General features: G+C 40.5%; 1 protein-coding gene across 3 annotated transcripts in view; it reads right to left on the reverse strand.

The window, feature by feature from the left end:
- Positions 1 to 481: 481 nt before the first annotated feature.
- The window catches only part of ano5b (anoctamin 5b), a 27293-nt gene continuing 6584 nt past the window's right edge, over positions 482 to 21190 (reverse strand). For 2 of the 3 annotated variants that reach the window (XM_035628324.2, XM_035628323.2), the window contains exons 2-20: positions 13822 to 13886; positions 11810 to 11917; positions 10283 to 10351; positions 9785 to 10069; positions 9491 to 9610; positions 8764 to 8879; positions 8494 to 8628; positions 7925 to 8030; positions 7648 to 7708; positions 7064 to 7215; positions 6908 to 6982; positions 6559 to 6784; positions 6250 to 6428; positions 5636 to 5733; positions 4310 to 4440; positions 3929 to 4134; positions 3649 to 3836; positions 2940 to 3045; positions 482 to 2840 (exon numbers count right to left, since the gene is read on the reverse strand). In XM_035628324.2, the coding sequence (XP_035484217.1) occupies positions 2616 to 2840; positions 2940 to 3045; positions 3649 to 3836; positions 3929 to 4134; positions 4310 to 4440; positions 5636 to 5733; positions 6250 to 6428; positions 6559 to 6784; positions 6908 to 6982; positions 7064 to 7215; positions 7648 to 7708; positions 7925 to 8030; positions 8494 to 8628; positions 8764 to 8879; positions 9491 to 9610; positions 9785 to 10069; positions 10283 to 10351; positions 11810 to 11917; positions 13822 to 13886 (2651 nt within the window). In that variant the 3' untranslated portion in view covers positions 482 to 2615. Of the gene's footprint in view, positions 2841 to 2939; positions 3046 to 3648; positions 3837 to 3928; positions 4135 to 4309; positions 4441 to 5635; positions 5734 to 6249; positions 6429 to 6558; positions 6785 to 6907; positions 6983 to 7063; positions 7216 to 7647; positions 7709 to 7924; positions 8031 to 8493; positions 8629 to 8763; positions 8880 to 9490; positions 9611 to 9784; positions 10070 to 10282; positions 10352 to 11809; positions 11918 to 13821; positions 13887 to 17608; positions 17654 to 21190 lie in introns of all 3 variants that reach the window. The other variant, XM_035628322.2, reaches the window with a different exon arrangement.

Below are 21190 nucleotides of genomic sequence, written 5' to 3' on the forward strand. Positions count from 1 at the left end.
TAGGTTTTGCAGTGTATCAAGTTTACAAGTTAGCCGTTGTCCAACACAAGTGTGGTTTTGGATTATAAGAGTCAAGTATGAGAATTGACTTCTCATCTTCAGCAGCCTTAACAGTGTGCTTACAGGTCTCCCTAAAAAGTCAATCAGTCCTTACTAAGACCAAAAAGTAGATCATATTACTCCAGTCCTCAGATCTTTACACTGGTTTCCTGTTTGTCAAAAAAAATGACTTCAAAATACTACTGTTGGTTTACAAAGCACTGAATGGTTCAGGGCCAACATACATTTCTGATCTTTTGTTTTCTCCCTTTTTACTGCAGAGAGAAATTGAGGATTTTAGGGGTTAAGTAGCATTACATCTTTGACAACAACAATAATAAAAATGTGTTAAGTATCAGCCTTTTTTCATGATCACACATCAGTTTGACTTGTGATATCTAGGTCTTGTGCTGTGTGCAAATAAAAAACACACTAAAACCAGTTGACCAGTTGATTCTTTATTTATTGTGAACATTAACAGCAGTACTGCATTTCTGTACAATAGGCTACAGTACGGTTAAAATAGGACAGGAAGAATATTAACATAACAGAAAATCCTGCACACAGACGAGACGACAAGACCAGCAGCGGCAACAAGTGACATGAAACAGGGCTTTGAATTCAGACAGTTAACACCTTCGATACAAAATCATACAAAAACAAGTAAACACCGACCTTTAAGGCATTTGTTTGTTGGGATGTACAGTGAATCATCGAGTACATCTTACAGGAGCACGCGCTCACCCTCTGCACACATCTGACATCGGGATTTAGTGATGAACATTAGAAGATGTTTGATCCTGAGATTAGAGTTGATCAAATCAGAGAAAGTTTTTTTTACTGTCAATTATAATTTGCTGTGAGCTGAAATCACAACTGCATCAAATACAGTGTAAATCACATATAAGTCTCAAAACAATCGCAGAAACATCCACAGCATGTTGAGAGTTAAGCAGATAGAAAGCCACACGGTGTCTGATAGATGAAAGAAACAGAATCAGATCTCTGTCCCAAGTATTTTTTTAACTTGTCTGGTTCCTTCCAACAAAGTTGGAATTAAAGGCAGTGAAGACATTTCTGAACTATCACTGCTTGATAGTCATTGAAATGAGCGATAAATGGAACAAAAATAAGAAATTAGGTGTCGCGAGTACAACGATAATGAAAAACTTTAAGAGAAGGTTAATGAGTTGATACTAAACAAATGATTCAGGGTACAGAGCAGAAACAGATCAATGAAGGAATTGCTCTACAGTTCATTACAATATATTTATATATAAATCTAAACATAGTATCGAGCGGGAGAATATGAAGTTACCAAAGGTCAATAACTCAACCAGAATACAAGAAATCATTTCCTTTTCATGATTATCTCTGAAGTCAAGGTTACAACCGTTTATGCCTGCAGCACGTGGAGACACCAGTAATGTGAAGAACAGAACTACAGGCCATTTATTATCGAAGTGCAACACGGGGAGGAGTAAAGCCGACACGTGGTGGACCTCAACTCATCCACACAAGCTGATTGTATTGACACGGAAGTGTCCATGAGATCTTCCAGCATGTTCCCCCATGTAATCTCTTCTTTTGGTTTTATGAATTGGTCCCAGAGCGAGTTGGAAATACATTTTGCAAGATAAGATGCGATGAGCTGGCAGCTTCCGTCCATCACCGCAATACTGCTGCAGGAATCACTGCGGTATTATGGAGGTACCTGGTTTTTCAAATGCAGTTAAAAAAAGAAAAAAGAAAAACAAGCAACAAAAGACTGATAATCTTATAGCCCAGCTACAGACAAGTGGAACAAGTAATCCCAATTTGAAAAATGATTTTAAAGCTAACATAGCAAAACTGTCTGAGGAATAATCACCGCCTACTTAATTCTCTCATGTATATATATATATATATATATATAGATGTGTTTCATATCTGATATATTTAAACATTTGATTGTTTTATACATTCACAATTAAATGATATGAACAATAACTTTTAAAACAATTTCACAACCGACAAATATTCTGCTCTAATCAGTTCAGTCCCTCCTCTTGTCTTCTCAAGACGATCACATGCAAATCTGTCAAATTATTAGCATATCCAGCTCTTTTAAAGGGTAGTTACACATTATTTCACAAGTTAAACACTATCAACTAAAGCCCTATCAGCAGATACAGAGTCTTTCAGTCAAGGCAAATGGAGAGTTTGAATGCACTACATGGGGACAGACATAGACTGCAGTTACACTCTCGTAGCTCTTTCATGTTATTTTCTGTCCCGACAACTTCCAAAGTTTTTTTCTTTTATGGCACAGAAAAGCTTTATTCATTCGAGAAGCTGACTTAAAGTATGTAAGCACAGCGAGACGTTGCATTGGATTTTTTTCTCTGATTCCTCTCTACAGATCCTAAAACAGGAGTATATTTTACCAGATATTAATGTCCATTTAAAAGATAATAGCGTTTTTGTTTTTTATCCCCAAGACCAAAAGCCCTTGCATACGGTTGTTGTCAACAGCGTATTAAAAGTCCCAGACGTGTCCATTTTTGCCTTGGTTAGTTTGAGGAGTGAAGCAGCGGCTACAGGCACTCAGACAACACTTCATGCTTGTCCGACATCAAGGACATTTCTGACTGCGGCTCTGTGATGAAACTTGCACTCAGCTGGATTTTGAGCTTCTCCACCTCGTAGTTATGCAGGTACTCTTGAATCAGGTAGCGCTCTCGTTTAAACCGCGCCTTCACGCCGGACGGGACGTCAGGGATCATCCACGCCACGAAGAACTTCACCACGAAGACCACATGCTGCAGAAAGCAGGATCATAACATGACGTAGAGTTCAATCCGTTTTCTAAATGAATACTGAGTGTTCAACTCAGGTCGACAGAAGCTGTGTGGTCTTACCTCCATGATTATAATGAAGGCCATCTTGGCTGCCAGGATGTGCCAGAACTGCATGGTTTGTGTGTACTCCTTCTGGTGGCCTGGAGGGTAACGGTAGTCACGGTATCTGTAAAATAATGACCAGACGATGGACATCACCCAAGGATTAGTGTATACATTCATATACAACTGTACTGGTACAGTACATGAGTAAAAGTGTAGAACTTTTAGATGTATCTAGTAGTTCCAGCAACGAGATATAAACACTTGACAAGTGTTAAAGGATATTCATTCAGATAGTTTTTACCCTGTGGCTTAATAAAGAAAGTGGCATAAAAAAAGGCTAGAATGGAATATTTAGTCAATTGATGGTGAATTAATCACTAAAAATTTTGATCTTGATTTAGCGAACAATTTTCAAATGATTCTCTTGTTTCAGTTACTCCAATGTGATGTTTTTACAATTTTTTTGCCCCCACCAAGGAGGTTATGTGATTAGCTCAGTTGTTTGTTTGTTAGTAGGATTACTCAAAAAGTTATAGACAGATTTGCATGAAAACTTAATCAAAGATAGGCCTCGGCCATTGTAACAAATACGTAACATTAAAACAAATCTTCAGGTCAGACGGAGACGGGAATGCAAGTTTTGGGTGAAACAACATTTGGGTGGGGGGTCTATTTGATATCACTGGGAATTGCAGTCACTTGTCACTGGGTCTTTCCCTGATACCTGCAGGTGGCGGTCAAGTTTTCAAACCAGTTGTCCCGTTCCTCTGGCATGTTGCGATCGGGTATTTGTGATATGTTGTATATCGACAGGCTGTTGTTGACGTAGCCCCTCATGCTGGCCTCTTTACTGTAGGCATACAGGTACACCATACGGGGTATCATGTCTGAGGTGAACGCCATGATGAATGCCTGAAACAACAGGGAGCGCAAAAAGCTGTCAATTAAATATTTCACTGTGGTAAACAAAAAAAGAGAAGAGAGATTCACAAAACATAACTCACATTGGTAACAACAGACAGAATGGCCACCGCGTTGAGGATCTCCTGCCACGCGCCGATGTTCCGGGCCTTGGACGCCACCGGTCGTCTGAACTGGGTGGTGAACTTCCAAGCGTCCACCCTGACCTCCAGGATGTTGTTGAACAGAGCCAGGAGAGGAGCCAAGGGGAAAGAGGCCACAAACAGAGTGATGAAGCCAAACTGCACCACTGAAACGACAGCCGAAGAGACGGATTAGAGAGAGTGAGGGATGTAAGGGAAAAGGCAGATCACAGGGCGATGAGATGGCTGTGATCAGTTGATACTTCCTATATACGTCTATAAAACGTGACCTGTAGTTCATTATTTCATACATCATCCTGCAAGAGCAGTGACGTATCTCACCCATCTCCAGGTACTCGTAGAACAAGCCCAGTTGGGTGAAGTTCTGCAGGACGTGGTCCTGCTCCCAGCGGCTGTAGTGGTTTTCAGGATGGTGCCGCCCCTTTCTGCTACTCCACCAGTTACGTATCACCCTGTCAAGGAGCCCACGAAGAAGAACCATACGTCAGTCTGGGAATGATTCAATCGAGATAAACCCAGACTATATGGACTTGGCACAAACCCTGTTTGAAATTTCCAGAGAGTGATGATTGTCGAAATGATCAACACAGTGAGTTCTGCACTTAACTGTATATTCTTCTCATAAGGTCTTTATTTAATCTAAAAAAGTTATTTGACGGGATGCATGTAAGTTTGTAACTGATTCTCAGCTCTTCTAATTCTTCTCTTTAAGATGTTCCACAAGGCATAACCAAAAACATTTGGATCTTGATCATTCCAGAGGATCTGAGAGGAGCTGAAACTGTTGATATTTTTAAACATAAATTAAAAAGTCACCGATTTAGTCTGGCTTTTATGTCGTGTTCTATATATTTTTGTGGTTTTATCATTATATTTACTTTTTATAATTACTTTTTATTTTATTCTATTTTGTTTTACTTATATTTTGGTGATTGATTAATTAATAATTATTTAACTATGTTTAAATGTATTGACTATTTACTATCTTAGTTTAATTTGATCTTTGTAATAATTAGTAATTTGTATACACAGTTGTTTTAATTGTGTTTTTAAAAATGTTATTCTCTTATATGTTCTATTACCTTAACTACTCTTCTTTCATTGTCTTTGTCTTTTGTTTTGATATGCATTAGTCTCTAAATCTGAGTCTTTAATCCACTTTAAACATCCTACTTCCTAGGTTTTGTCAATCACCTGTAAAACATTTGAACAGCATTTGATGTGTTAGGTAGTTTCCTCTAACTTCCAGGTCATTTCCTGTATGACCAAATTATTTTTCTCTTGATACTGTCAATATACTCATTAACACACAAACCAAAACATTTTAACTTGTCGTGACTTCATGCAATAAATGTTTTTACAAATGATTTTTTGCTGAGGACATCCCCAGGTTGTTTGTGATAGAGCAAATTAAATTCTATGATATTCAGAGGTGAAAATGAAAGTTTTTCATTTTCATTTTACTGTGGAGGTATGAATGTGGGCAAGGTACAAGGTGGACAATTATGCTGAACCCATAAGATGTCTAAATCACTTTTTTTCCAATGTGATAAAAATGTCTTGTTGTGGCAGATTGTTAATTTTGCACTGAGTAAATTAATGAGGTGAATAATCAAGAGGTGACAGACAAAGATATGATGGACTCACGGCAGCAGAGCTTCCTGAATGTTCCCCCACAACTGTTTCCCCGCCATGACGATCACCAGCTGTGTGGTCAGCTCAATGAGACAGCCGCCAGGGTCACACTAGGAGAGCAACATGGTTTTAGTTTCATACAACATGCTTTATATTTGATGCACTTCCTGTTGAACGGTCATGAAGCTGCCTTCACTTGTAGAAACATTTTGAAAACCTGCACTTTTTTCTTTGGGGATGTTAACTCAAGGCACTTTCACACCCACCTGGAGTGTTCGATCCTTCGGCCTTTTCGGTTTAGTCTGAACCAAAATAACGTGTGAAAGGTGACTCCGGACCAACGGACCAAAATATACCCTGACCAAAAGAGGTGGTCTCGGCCCGGGTCACACCTTTTTTTTTTTAGATAGTTCGGTCTTTGGGACGAATAACAGGAAGTTGAGACAGCATTAAATAATGGAAGAAGAAACAAAAATGAGCCGTGGTACCCAATGGTGGGAGGAGGAGATGAAAAATGTAACCGCAAATTTCGCAGGGTGGCTTGTAGTTATTTGCCACAGACAATGTAACCTCTTGAAGAATGGGTTTGTTTGGGTCAAATGTCGGGTCAGAAAAATACAGCTCACCTCCTCATTCCTCAGTTTGCTCCATTTGCCAAACATGTACGAGTAGTCGCCAGGATAACCCACAAATTTGCCTTTGAAGAAGGCCACATAGAAGCACGAGGAGTAGTAGTTGACAAACTGGAACAGAAACATCTTCATGGTCAACCTGTTCTCATACTCCAGGTGGGTCTTTGGGATTTCTGCAGGAAGAATCAACATCGTAGGGTATGAAAAGAGGAACACGACTGAACTGACAGTCCTGGGGTTTGTGTTTAAACACAGTTATTCTGTCTGCTTTCATTCTGTGAAAGTCAGCTGACACCTCCTTACCCATATCAGTGATCCAAATGGCCACTCGCTCATAGAAGAAGTTGAGGATCATGATGATGACGAAGTTGATACAGGAAGCAGTGACAGAAGTCGCCAACTGCGGAGTGATGAATCTTCCCACCACCTGGATCTTCCTCAGAGGGTCTTTAATGATACTGGCGAAGGCCGCATACACAGCCAGTCTGTACGCTATGACCCCGATAATACAGGCCACTATCAGAGAAATCTGCAGAGAGCACACACACACACACACACACACACTCATTCATATCAGTGTTGTGTGATTAAACATGGAATTACTGTGGGTATTGTGTAAACGGCACACACATCGAGGTGAATATTCAGTTACCCAGAATATCACAGTGGCTGTAGAGAGACAGAAGCGAGCACACTTGCTGGTGACGGGGAGATAGGGCTCCATTTCCTGAAATAATCATATTGTTTTTAATCTTTTTATTTGAAATGCATATTTGCCATGTTCATTGTCACGTTTGCTCTGAAGCACCTGAGTGATCTTGTTCAGTCTCCTGTTGGTGCATCGGATCTCAAATTCCGGCCGGATTTGCAGCTGTTGCTGCTCCTCCTCAAAATCGACCAAGTCCCACTCGTACTCGAGTCGGGCCTGACGCCGCTTCCAGAACTCCAGGAACAGAGTTACTGTCAGGGTGATTTGAAAAGAACAAAACAAAAACAAATAAAGTTGTCACCTAACATGGACTTTGTTGTAGAACGAGAAATTAGTCTGAGTGTGTGTTACGTGTCCATCCATGTTTTGGACTCTTCTTTCATGACCTAAATCAAGTGGTGACTTTTGCACCAACTAAAAAAACAACAGAGACTATTTTCAAGTGTAATGTGTTTCAGCTGTGCTATGACTCTCATCACTACTTGCTGTACATGACGCCACTTTCACCCCTTGCGATCCAACTGCGTGTCCATAACAACATAATGGAGCTGGCAAGTTGCTCTCTGGGCTGAGTTTTGATGCTTGAGTCTAAAAAAGGGCTTTAACTGTGAAAATCTGTCTTACAGTAGGAGGCGGCGCATTGGATGTTAAACACAGGGAGAGCAGCACAGACTGACACTTACCCCAGATCCCCATAAATATGGCAAAGAACACCGTTCCCTCATTATCAAACAGATGGGATTGCTGGGCGAGAGAAAATGGAAGTGACACACTGAGCATAAAAAGGTTTACATACTGCTTACTAAGCAGGATATGATTGATTTACTGTATTTGATTAAATGTGCTTGATCAAACTACTTTTCATCAAAAGATATTTCAAAAATTAGCATTAGATGTGAGCACTGTAGCATAAACATTAATGTTATGAGTCTAAATAACATATCAAGTGAAAGGTTTTACCCAGGATGAAAGACAAGTTGAGTTGAGCTTCCAGAAAGGACATTTTTTATCACAAAGTGGACACATGAGGATTCTGCCCCCAATATAGGCATCACATATTTCTTTGCTAAAAAGAGAAAGAGAGTAAATTAATGTATATAATCGAAAGGTAAACAGAGCAGTAAAGAGATGTTTCTTTGTCCTGCACTGAGCCTTGACCTTAGCCTCATCAAGCACTTTAGGGAGGAACTGGAATGCAGACTGTGGGCTGCGCGTTATCACCCAGCACCACAAGTGATTTTACTAATGCTCTTGTGACTGAAAGGGAGAAAAATGTCTACATCCAGTTTCCAAGGAAAACTTTCCTAAAAGACTGGCGTAGTCAACAATTAGGATGGGTGAACAAACACACTAAAGTGCAATGTCTTGGTGTCTACATACTTTTGGTCATAATGTCAAATAGGCTGTATATGAACATTTGAATTGGAAATTAGGAATAAAGTGGACAACATATGAGTGTAATGTATTGGAGTCTACATACTTTTGGCCATAACGTTCTCAGCTTCCTGATGCCCCCTGGTGGTACTAACCTTGATATGTTGTCATCATAACTGAGCACTCCATAGGTGAAACATATAACACCCATGACGGCGGCAAAGAACAGCATCTCTGTGTAGAAGCCCAACCAGGCAAAGTAGATCCCAATCTTTTCTCCATAGTACTTCCTGCAGACAAAAAGAAAAAAAAAATCACTTTAACGTCACAAGTAAACTTTCACATTTCAATGACAGAATCTCTGATCAACATACTTTTAACACTTGAGTGAAAACAAAAGGTGCAGTGAGGTGTTGACCGTTTACCTGATGAGGTTCAGAGGCTGCTCTTTGTAAAAGCACAGAAACCTGGCCCAGTGCTTGTACAAGTTGTAGCGCTCACTCTCACATTCAGCATTTCTTGCCCTTTTCCAGTAGCGACACTTAACAGGAAAACAAACCATAGAATAAGGGCTGTTGAGCCTAAAGTATAAGGAAATTAAACCTATTAAATCAGCCCGAAAGGGATTGAACGTGTTCCTAAAATGTCAAACTATTCCATTAACCCTCTTTTAATATAAAACAGTTTCATCACATTTTCCTACAAGTAAAAATTTAAAAAGCTTGTAGCAAATAAGCTACTTTTATGATGTAAAATGAGTCAGTGTAGTAGTAACAGTAAAGGTATTAATGGTAAAAAAATTTGCTCATTCAGCAGAGCAGCTCCTTTCTGTCAGTGTGTTACATCATCAACATTGGTTAAAATATATGCAGCCTTTTAATGTCGAGTGAGATCCAGGAGGCATTACTTCTGACTACTTAATATGGAATATGGTTACTTATTGGGTTACATGCATAAATGATGCATGTCGAATGATGATGTCAATCTGTAAAAGAATTACAGATGTAAATAGTCGCCGGACACCGTGATCCCCCTACATAATGAACAACAAGTCTTGTGGCAGTGTAAAAAAAGTTGCTGTCTACTCAAGTAAAGACACTTTAATGGATTTATCCTCTGCATATTCGTATTCTTTGTTCTGTGTTATCTTACGTCATGGAGTGGGAAGGCTGTTGTGTAGGTCCCATTGCTGAGTAATCGCTTGATTCCCGTCTTGTCTCTGTCGGAGCGACCCTGTTTGTAGTACGGACAACGAGCCAGGATGTAGAACACCTGACAACGAGGAAAGGATTTAAGAAGAGATTAAGGGATTTGGGATTCATTCGTTTCATTTAGCTAAATGCATTTTGCTTAATTGTTGCACGAGCATTTTCTAAAACTGTAGAGTAACACTGTAGAACTGGCGATGAAGCAAGTGAATTCTGATTTGAGGGAAGAAAAGCTCACAATCCTGTTTCTTGTGGATGGTGGAAAGAAGGAGTCTTTGTCATTGATGAGGAAGAAGTCGGTCTTGTTCTTGTCAAAGGGGTAGGTGAAATAGTCGGGTTGTGGCCGCATTATGTGGTCCGGCAGACGGAAAGGATGCGAGAGCCACTCTAGTGGGACCTCCTGGCCGTGGGGGATGTCACTCTCCTTGAAGGGCACTTTGATCTTCAAGACATCGGCATAGGTGGCCAGGACGTCCCACGGAGCATGGATTTTCAGGAAATACGTCTTCTGGTCTTTGGAGTCCTGATACAGGCACAAAAAGAAGAGAGGAAAAATAATACAGTTATTCGTCATTCATATTTTTAAAAGAATTTTTACACTATTGCTGAAAAAAACATGGCAGTTTAATGTTTCTAATACTGAACAATCCCTTTAAGACCCTTTTCTGTAGAATATGATGTGCCTCCACTAACTAGCCACTAGGTGGTGCAGCTACTCTGTGGTTGAACTTCTCACCGTTTTGTCCTCTGTCTCCAGCTCCAGTCCTGCTTTCTCAAGGTTAGCCTCGAACTCCCTTCTCCTTTCCTGTGGACAAGCACACAAATGACAGCCACACAGGCTTTACCCATCCACATGATACAAACATAACCAAGTTTCACATTTCAAACAATTAAACACAGCGAGGACAAAGCAACTGGTCAAAAAGGGGACACAGACATGACTTTTTAACAAAAACTACTGATGGAACAATACTGTTAGGACTTCCAAATGTATTTAGGGGACAGTTAAAGCCCCCATCAGTAGACAGGGGGGTAGGCTTAACCCATCAGCTGAGCCAGCTAAATACTGAGGGAGCAAAGGTCTGGTACAGTGGTAGACGATAGTGGAAAATAAAATGGTACCAGATTTCATTCATAAAGTTCATTTTTAAAAAAAACATTTAACACATGAACAACAAACATTTAACTACAACAGAATAAAAAGAATCAAGGATATAGCCTTTACTTCTTAAAAAGTGCGGTTAATTTTGTTTTCCGTTGCTATGACAAATCCATCAATGGGATTCAGAGAGACCATGTGTGAGGTCAGTGTGGATAAAAATATGATTCTAACTTTAGAGGACAAAACCTTGAACGCTGCTTGAAGTTGCTTCGTTGTGACTGGTCATTTGGTGAAGCTGCTTCCTGGCACGTTATCTATGTCTTTGGTCCTTGGTGAAAAAAACCCAACAACTGTTGGAACAGTGCCACCTTTCTTGAGTGGCTGTGTTTTCACTTTCAGCTAAGCTAGGATGAACAGAATAATAATATGTTTCTCAAGTTGCTCATCTCTTGGTATGTCGGCAGATGGCGAGAATACGCTGTGGATTCACTACAGTTAATTGGATGGTGTCGTTCTGCCTCATAAAGCAAATTAGTGGCTCTATCAGGGCATTTTGCTACAAGCAGGGTTCAGCATACAGTAAGGTCAGAGCAAAGGAAGGCATATTGAAAGGAAATGACCCACTAAGCTCACTCACCGCTCTTCACAACATCCAGGTAAATAATAATATAATATATCTCGAAACAACAAAAAAACTGTATAATTGTTTGTTAAATGGTGTAAAAAGACAATTTAATGGAAACAAGGCTGTTTATGATCCAAGTCGATGTACTGGGTGTTTCCCTAGTGTCGGTTAGTTAGCCAGTAGCTCCCCTGACACTTTGGCAAATGTCCTCCCTGCATGTGAATGATATGCATTATCTGTCACGTGACATGAACTGCATATGTTCTTCCTCTTTATGTGACCATATTTCACCGTCAGTGAACAGTCAATCTCATTGTTACAAGAATAATTCAAAATCTATTAATTTCAGCAAATTGCTTCATAGCACATAGCACGTCCATGGAAAATATGCTATTTGACTCTCACTTCCTCTTTGTAGTACCATTATGTATTCCTGTTCTGGATACAAACGGTGTCAACGGCGTCACAGTTAATCATTGGCCACACTGTAAAAATGCTGGGCTCAGAGAAACATTCAACGTTTCTGTTACTCTTACCTGTTTCTTTTCTCCATCTTTGTCATCTACGTAAGACAAGACAAAGTCTATTCTTCGAACTCCATCCCTGAAGAACACAGTGTCTTTGTTTGGCTGTAGCTTGTCCGTCTAAAGGGCAAAGAACAGGCATAAATTAACAAACCAAAAAGAAACGTGCAAAACTTCTACAACAGATACTGAGAAATGCAGCATGAAGATGTACATTACAAGCTCAGACTTTAACGCTGACAGATATATAAAGTAGAAGTTAAATAAAGGAGCACTTTCTGGCCCACGATTATAAACGTAAGCTTGGTTACTGTAAACTTCTCATCCCAGAGACTGGACATCAATTGTCAATGCACAGGATAGTGTTGAAAAGTATTTCAAGTGGACGTTGTTTCCTTTGGAGAGAAGTTTACAGGGACGCTGTGCTGACTGAAGAAAAACCACATGACACAAAACAAAATTCTGGACAATCGCATTATACAAAAATATAAGTTGGTGGCCAGGAAATGTTTTGATGTTCTATATTTCAGTCATTTAATTTATTTTTCACATTCGTTTTTTTTAAATGTAGAAAAGATTTTCATTGATATCTGTGGTTATTCTGTATGAGAAAGTTAGGAACCTAACTTAAGACATAACTGTAAACCTTCAGTCCAAGCAGGTTATGTGATTGGTTTGGTTTGTTAGTTGTTTGTTAGCTAAATGAATCAAAAAGTTATGGGTGGATTTGCATGAAGTTCTTATCTAAGATAGGTCTCTTGACAAAACAAAACAAGACATTTTGAGTCATATTTTCACAAATAAATAATCTTTTAGGGAGAAACAGGATATAGGTGGGGCATTTGCTGAGCCTTGGCGGAGGTCTGCTCTTTTTTTATCATGTTATGATTTAATGAGAAAGATTAGCACAGAAAAGAAAGTGATCACAGGGACATCATTAATTTAGTCTTATGAATTGTGATGGATGGACCATCTGCTTGATGGAGCCACTGTATGACTGAAAACCCCGCAGACTAACAGGCTGCCCTCTGATTCTTGCGGTTAGAGGAATGAGACGAGCTCTTTGAGACACAGAGGTCTTGTGACTCAGCAATGAGAGCAGTGAGTCAACAATAGATCAGCGAACAAGTCGACAAAAATCTCACAAACACTGTACTGAGCTAAAGGAATAGTTCACCATTTTGAGAAATATGCTTATTCACTTTCTTGCAGCAAGTTCGATACCACTCTCATGTCGGTACAGTAAATATTAAACCACAACTAGTGACCGATGAAACCAACCAAACCAAACGACCAGCAAAAGTAGAACATGTCTTTTTTACACCTTGGTTGATGTACGTATTAAACAGACAACATATAACGTGTATTTTTTTTCACTTTTCACTTTTTCACACAACGTAAGCCTAGCAGTTTCCCCCTGTTTCAAGTCTTTATGCTAAACTAAGGCTACATCCATACTTCTATGTTTTCAATTTAAAGAGTTTTAGCTCTGTATCAATATTCATCTCCGTCCATACTAACACGCCTGAGAATGAATATCATGTGACCATTCACGTACACTGAGCATGTGCGCACCAGTGTGAACAGGAAGCTGCAGTTGGTTACTCATAGTTAAAGAAAATACTATGAACGAGGAATCAACAATTTTGAAAAGTAAGAGCAGGGGTTTCTTTTCTTGAACAGATGAAGAGGTGGATCTAGTACTCAAGTATTAACAACATTTTGCCTTCACTGCTGGTTGTGGAGTCATGACTGATAAGAACCAATCAGGAAGCGAATGCAAGTGACTGCGTCATCGTTTCCAAAAGTCTCTGTTTCCCCCCGTTCATACTACAAATCTCCCCCGGAGATCTCCCCGGAGATTTCTAACTAAAACGGGGCAACAGCTTTTCCAAATGCCTCCGTTTTAGCCGCAAGAGAACTCTGGAATAGTGTGGACAGCAGACATAAGCGTTGCTGCAGTGATGTGTTTTTAGAACAAAGAGAGAATATGTTGAAATACCCAAAGATACATGAAAACTTACTTCTGCATGTCCAGGCAGTGTCCCTCTATCAGAGGATGAACTGACACCATTTCCACCGTTTTCATCTGCAAAAGAAATACAACAATCACATGTACAGTTACAGAAGCAGGTGGGGTTTGTATTCCCTGAAATGTGGGTAGAGGGGTCAATAAGTTTCATACGACTGAGTGCAGGGCCAATAGTTTTTGAACATGTGGAAGTTTTGTATTCAATTGTTACGTAAAACAATTCTGTTGTGTTGAACTGAAATTTAGATACAGGGTTTCATATTAATAAGTATTTACAGGAGCTGAGAGAGAGAGAAGAGCAGCAACGCACAGAGAGAAAGAAAAGCAGTGACACACACACACGCACGCACGCACGCACGCACGCACGCACTCCTCTTCATCTCTAGTACAATGACACACTACATTCCAGCAGTGCCTCTCTCTCTCTCTCTGCGTGGCAGACTCAGGCTGAGAGAATGTGCCCATGTAGCACTGCTCTGCTCGCCTGCCAGATTCCCCTATTATCCCTGAATGCTGGGGAAGCGGCACTTCCTGTGTGGGGGGAAGCTGGAACGTGCATTCAAGACTCACGTGAGGGGGAGGGGCGAGGGGCTAGGGGGGCTGCTCTATCAGGAGTCCAACCAACCTCCACCAAGATGAAACGCACTCAGCAAGCAATGGAGACAAAGATGTCCCGCCCAGACACACACACACACACACACACACACACACACACACACACACACACACACACACACACACACTGCCAGCCCCGATTGGACACAGGGATCTGACAGACGGCAGTGTGAGCGAATGAGAGAGGGACTGTGGTGTTTCCATGCGGACTCACTACAACGTAAAGTAAATAAGGCAAATCAGTTCGACCGCAGGAATCCCTGAGATATAAAAAGGGCATATGGCAGTGTGATATTTCCACTGGGCTTGTGGGAAGCGACATTGACTGAGCAGCTGAGTATTTTTCTTTCTTCCTAGTAGCTTTTTTCCCCTCCTCTTTTGTTTGTCCTTACTCCCACTGTGCACAGCCAGTAATCAGGTCCTGGCATGAGCAAACAGAAGTTATATCTACTTCCAATGAGAAACAAATGACTGAAGACAGGGGTCAAACATGCAGAGTGTCGAACTGAGCAGCAGAGGTTGAGTACGGTGCAAAAACAGTGACTGAAAATATCTACTGCATATTGAATTACCTTGAAAACTGTGACTAACAAGGCCACAAATTAACTGCATTACAACTCATTTGAAAATAAGTTTTCAAACACACTCTCCACCCAGTTACACTTCAGCTGCCGTCTATTTACAGAAGCTGAGATATTCTCATGTGAGCCATTCCACCAGCTGAATGGCAACTTATTGAAAAGGAAAAATGCCAATAACCTCCGGGACTCCGCTTCAGAGTGATGCTTTTAACCATCTAAGAGGGAACTAATGTCTCAAAGGGTCAGCTGCTGCTGAACATTGCTCCCTGATATGGCAGTTACAGAAATGTGTAAATCTCCATAAGGAGATGTCAAAGAGCGAGATGAGTGAGACGTACTTACAGTGTATCTCTTCGCTTTTGATCTGCCATCTTACAGAGACGTCTTTGACGGATTCCTACTCGTAAAGTCTTGAGTGTGAAAGACAAGCTACTGACTCTTTAACAAGGTCCACTTAGTCAGGTAAGTTTCGAGCGAACAAGCCACTCTGCAAGAGGCCAAATCTGGAGCAATAGGGAGAGTGAGAACCTTCACTCCCACGAGGCTTAGCCAAGGACACAATCGACTAGTGTTGTTTCCTAAATGCTCTAATTATATCCGCAGCAGACACATTTGTTGGTGTTGGAAGGCTACAAGATTCACCCTGTTGATGGAGTTCACCCTGTCCACCCTCTTTAAAATTGGGGGACTCACAGGGGACAATGTTTTTTAAAAGAATGATTCAAACTGAAGCAGGCTGATACATGCTGACTTTCATTCCCTGTTAGGTCAAGCTCCAAAAGTGATGGAGCCTACACTTCCCATAATGCAACACCCATTTATACTCTCTTTTTTTTTTGTCCACTGCCAAATGTTGAAACACCCATGCTGAAATAACTCCAGTAATTTTACTTCTTTTTTTTCTTCTTCCACATTTTGGAAAGCTCCTTCTAAAGCCACAGAGAACATCTTCTGTCTGTTTTATTATCCTGTTCTCAACTGATCCTCATTTGTAAGCTCAATCAAGTTCCCTCTTCAGGGTCCAATCTGTATCATAGGCTGCAAGGCCACCTTAAAACTCTCTGAGGCAAACTGAACTGCCACGGGGTGCACTCGTAGTACATATGACATTTTCCACTGTAGTCCGTGGCACTATCAAGGCTGAACTATTTGTTCATATAGTTTAAAGGAATGTCAGGGAGGAAATCTATGCCTCCCTCATAAAATAAGCAGCGAGCCAAGTCTCCCTCACCCTGAGTAATTCAAGTAATTAGATGAATGACTCTACAGTATATCAGGCCAACAGCATACGTGGCAGTTCAAGGCCAATATATTGATTACCAGAGGCATGTGCTGATCATGCAGTAAGAAAAAACAAACAGTCCAGGCTATGCCTTTTTTTCTCCAGGCAAAAAAAAAAATCCGCTACTGCCGAGCTGCATCAATCCAAAAACCAACCGCTTCTGATGTCTGCACCTCTGGAACATCTATGTCCCCCACGTGAGATGCATACTCAGCGCTTCACAGTTTAAGTTTGCATGAGTAACCGGCAGGAGAGCGTCCCTCTTCACTGTATCACACAGTGAGTCATCAAAACAAATGGAAAACCAGCAATTCCTAATCTGAACCGACGTCCAGGGTCTTTCTGACAGGAGGACGTGAACGGTCAGCCGCCCACACATCCATTTACCCACACACAGGCACAATGCATAATGCATATTTTTCAGTATAAAGAAGTTATAATAAACTTGCAAGTGTCATGTCTTTCTGACACTTGACACTGTCTGAAAGCACGCGTTCACCAGCAGTGGTGCAATGTGATTTACTCAAGTTCTGTACTAGGCTCAATTTTGAGCCATTCTATTCTACTTTATACTTCTCATCACATTTCAGAGGTAAACATTTTTACCTACCTGACTTTTTATTCTATTACACATAATTTGACAAATATAGTTTCCAATAAAAATCGGAGCATCTTGCTGTAAAAACTGCTTGCTACATTTACTTAAATTAAAGATATCAATATTTCTTCCACCACTGTACACCAGTTGTTTTTGTGTATGACTGACACTAGGAATGGGCGATGTGGATAAAATACTTTTGGGGAATACAGAAAACAAAATACTAGTAAAACATTAACAAGATGGATTTCACAGTCTCTGATGGTTGACAAGATTTGATCTGCTGACGAATACATGGTCAAATCAGCCCAAATCGAAACATTACCTTATGCACATGCCACATCAGAGTATACAGTAGGAGTGCATGCATCCATGCTGATTTGACGCACCAGGCATGAAGATGGGACACAGCACACTTTACTACAAGGAGTTAAGCAACGGCTACAACCAGAAGCTGAGCTCGAGGCCGAAAGGACACATAGACACAGACATCTGGATGTGATCGGCAGACTAACCGGAAGGCAGCGACGAATTAACAGCCAAAACAGAGACAGAAATAAGGCAGAACTCTTTACTGAGGAGAGTTCAGCCTGATAAGCGAGAGAGCAAATGGATGAAAAGAGAAAGAGCACAGGATGATGATCGCGACATGATGAGAGGACGGACAGACAGGCATCACACAAAGCCTCTGATCCGCCCGTACCTGAGTGCAGGTTTATCCTGTAAGCAGTCAGCACTGCAGGGCCATCTTTAAAAAGGACCAGACAGACACAGGTTAGGATGTGATATGAAACTGCAGGTCAGCAGAGGTAAACATGCACAGTTATTAAGTGCTGAGAAAGTCTTGACTGTAGAATCCATCCAAAGGGTCTCACTTGTAAAACTGTGCTTCAGCTCAGAGAAAATAACCGACTTAAAAGCACAGTGGAACATTTTATCCCTCGCAGCAAAGGAACCAGGGCTTCCATCTGTAGCAGGGTGTGTAAACAAGCACCGCAGGTAGTGTTTAGGGAAACGCACATATCATTTAGTGAAAACCCAAATTGTAACTTTTCTACAAGGAGGCCACTCCGTTAAACCACCCAGCGTACTCCTGTCAAACATATAAACCTCATTTTTATTTGATCGAAAACTCCTCTGTTCACCTATTTAGCCTAGGACACCCACAAATACGGACCACATCCCATGATCCTGAGACACTTACGGATTAACTGAATTATTACATTTCATACCAGAACGCATGTGACATAAGTCTTTTTGCAGACGTGGTGTGCATCATGCTACCATGAAACCACAACATCCTGAGCTCGAGCAGGGCCTAGATCCTCTATGACATGACATACTCTCGTATCTTTTTTAGCACATTTCCTGTCACGTCAGCACACAAACTGTAAATATACACATAGGGAAAAATTCACAACTGCTCCACTCAAAGCTCTATTTAGTCTTTCTGGAGCTTTCAAACATATCCGATCTCAGCAAATTGACTTCATCAAGTTGTCCTGTACTTGTGGATGTTGAGGGGCTTCATGACCGCATGCCTTTGCTGTCTTGAACTCAAAATATTAATTAGAAAATTAGTATCGAATAATCCCAACTAATGGCACATGGCACAAAACCATTGAAGTGTAAGTGTAAGGAGAGAGAATAATTATAACTTATACTAGAATTACTGTTGAGTTACAGTTTACATCAATGTCTTTCTAGACTCATACAATATACTAAGACTCTTTAAGTAAAAGAAATTAATTGATTTGAATTCTGTGGTGGCAAAAAAAAACGTGTTTTGTGTTCTAACAGTTTTCTTGAACTTTGACCGTCAAAACAAAATAAACATCTCCAAGTGGTCCAAGTGGTCCAAGTGGATGATGCTAGATGTAACGAAATTTCCTGTTTGTTTTCCTGATGTATTGCATTCAAAAGAATGGGAAGGATGTGATGTCACAATGAGCTTGACCTTATCAGTTCATAATTAATTCACATAATCTAAGTGAACGTTTGTGCCATATTTGAAGAAATTTCTTCAAGGCTCCAGAGATATCGAGTTCACAAGAATGAAACAGACGGACAGACAACCCAAAAACTTGAACTGTGAATTAAATAAGGTATTAAGTGTATTTTATCATAATTTGCATAATAATTCTTGAAAATGTGTTTTGTGAGGTAACCCCCAAATGCTAATCAGTTACTCCTTGACTCCAAACGGACCTTTGTGCCAAATTTGAAGAAATTCGAACGAGGTGTTTCTAAGACATCATGACAGACAGATGGACAACCCCAAAAAACTATCCACTTTTGTAATTAAAAGTTGTTTGTTTAAAGTGTGAGTTGTTGTGGTTGCCATGGCGGTTCTATTGTGATTGCCTTGAGGAATACACTTTTCTCATCTTCAGGATGTTGTGGTCCCAAAGGGGAGATTTCCTGACAATCACCAGACGGCTCGGACAGTTTAAAAATACCACAAACTCATACAGAAGGGGTTGTGACCAGGGTGCAGAGGATAATGTATCATCTTCACAAAGACACAACATAATAACCTTCAAATACCATGTTCGATATCTTTGATGGTCTATCCAGCAACGCATGTCTGAGGAAAAGAGGAGAGCATCCTTCTCCAAGGAACATTGTTCAAAACAGATAAGGCCTCAGAAATTAGTTCACGTTTGCATGATATGCAAGTACCTACCTATCAGGTGATGATATGGCATATATATATACAGAAGTATGCTTGTTTCTGTTGCCTATAATCAAATTAGGCGACATTTACCTAGAGATACTGTACACTGGCATACTGTATGTAGCTCCTACAGGCACAGTCACACAATAAACATCTTCCTCATAAAACATAATTAAGAGTTACATGTACCCAAAGACCAGGCAAATAGACAAAAGCTGAAAGAGGGGAACAAGGAAGTCACGTTAAGGTTCTGGTTCAGAGACATTTTTATTTTACTCTGAAAATAAAAAGAAAAGAAAAAATAAGTCAGAACTTGTTCTTTAACTAGCGCAATGAAACGGCACAAACAAGTCTACTGTCCTCCAGTTCGTCGAGAGGAAAACTTGGTTGCCTGCCAGCTCATTCAGTATCATGCCTCCATCAAAGGCTGTAATGAAATTACAAGGCCTGTTTCCATAGCGACTCTTTGGCTCTGTTTCACCTCTGACTGGAAGATAAATTCACAATCTGGGCTGCAGAGAGCAGAGTGAAATCACCTTAAATGGAAGCAAATGCCTTAAAATATGGGTAATTTCTATCAAGAGCAAAAAAAGTGGAGTCATTTGGTAAGAATTATTGCTCGTGCATCTCCGACAGATGCTGAAAAAGCCCGTGACCCAGGGCCGAAAAAGCTTTCAGCCCAGTTAAAAGGACTCGACACAGAGAACCTGCTCCGTTTAAAGGGCGGGTGTTTTAGTTTAAGACAACCATCTGTGTTTTGCTAAAACTCTGAGTATTTTAACCGTTCCAGAAAGCGAGTGAACTTAAACTGTAGGTCAGTTACCATGGTAACTGACGCTGTGCACCTAACTTGCTCACTGGCAGGTTTTCTTGAAAAAACAAAACGCTGAGTTTCTCCCTAACTCCTCCCTTTTCCTGAACCTGATCTAGCTGTCAAAACATGACGTGTTCTTCCCTTGTCAACCCGATCGCTATGGAAGCAGAATGAATTCAGTAGCCTCGCGTCAGAGAGGATGTGCAGACCCGATGCTTTCATTCCCCGACGACTTCTCAGTAGAACTTTGCTGTTTCTCTCACAATCTATCACACATCTGAACAATATTCGCCGACCTTATTTCAACATTATAATATCCCTATATCATAGTATTTTCCCTTAGAATTGTTTTCAAACGGGAGTTTTCTGTACAATTTGAAATAGCCACTGATGTTTTCTTTGTTGTTACGTGGAATCTGATTAAAACCAAATGCCTTACCTATCTGCACTATATTATATAATTCATTTTCAGCTGCAGCCACGTTATTTTTGCGACCTAGGGATTGAACCTAAATTAAAAAATAATTAAATAACTTCCCCTTTTTTTCAGAAGTTAGCAACAAGAATCGAAACCACGCCTCCTGCGCAGCGGACAGTGTCACTAACCATCATACCAGCATCTTAGACACGACATTTACAGGGAAAATATCAGACCATTTTAAATCGTTTGATTATTTCATTCAGTCTTACACGTCGACTTGGGCAGTATGTGTCTCCCCTCATCAGCTGCAGCTGTGATGCTCCTCTTTCTCAGAATGATCTTATTTTCTCCATAAGCACGAAGTAGTATCTCC

This window comes from Scophthalmus maximus, chromosome 4, assembly GCF_022379125.1.
Source record: "Scophthalmus maximus strain ysfricsl-2021 chromosome 4, ASM2237912v1, whole genome shotgun sequence".
Taxonomy (NCBI): Eukaryota; Metazoa; Chordata; class Actinopteri; order Pleuronectiformes; family Scophthalmidae; genus Scophthalmus; species Scophthalmus maximus.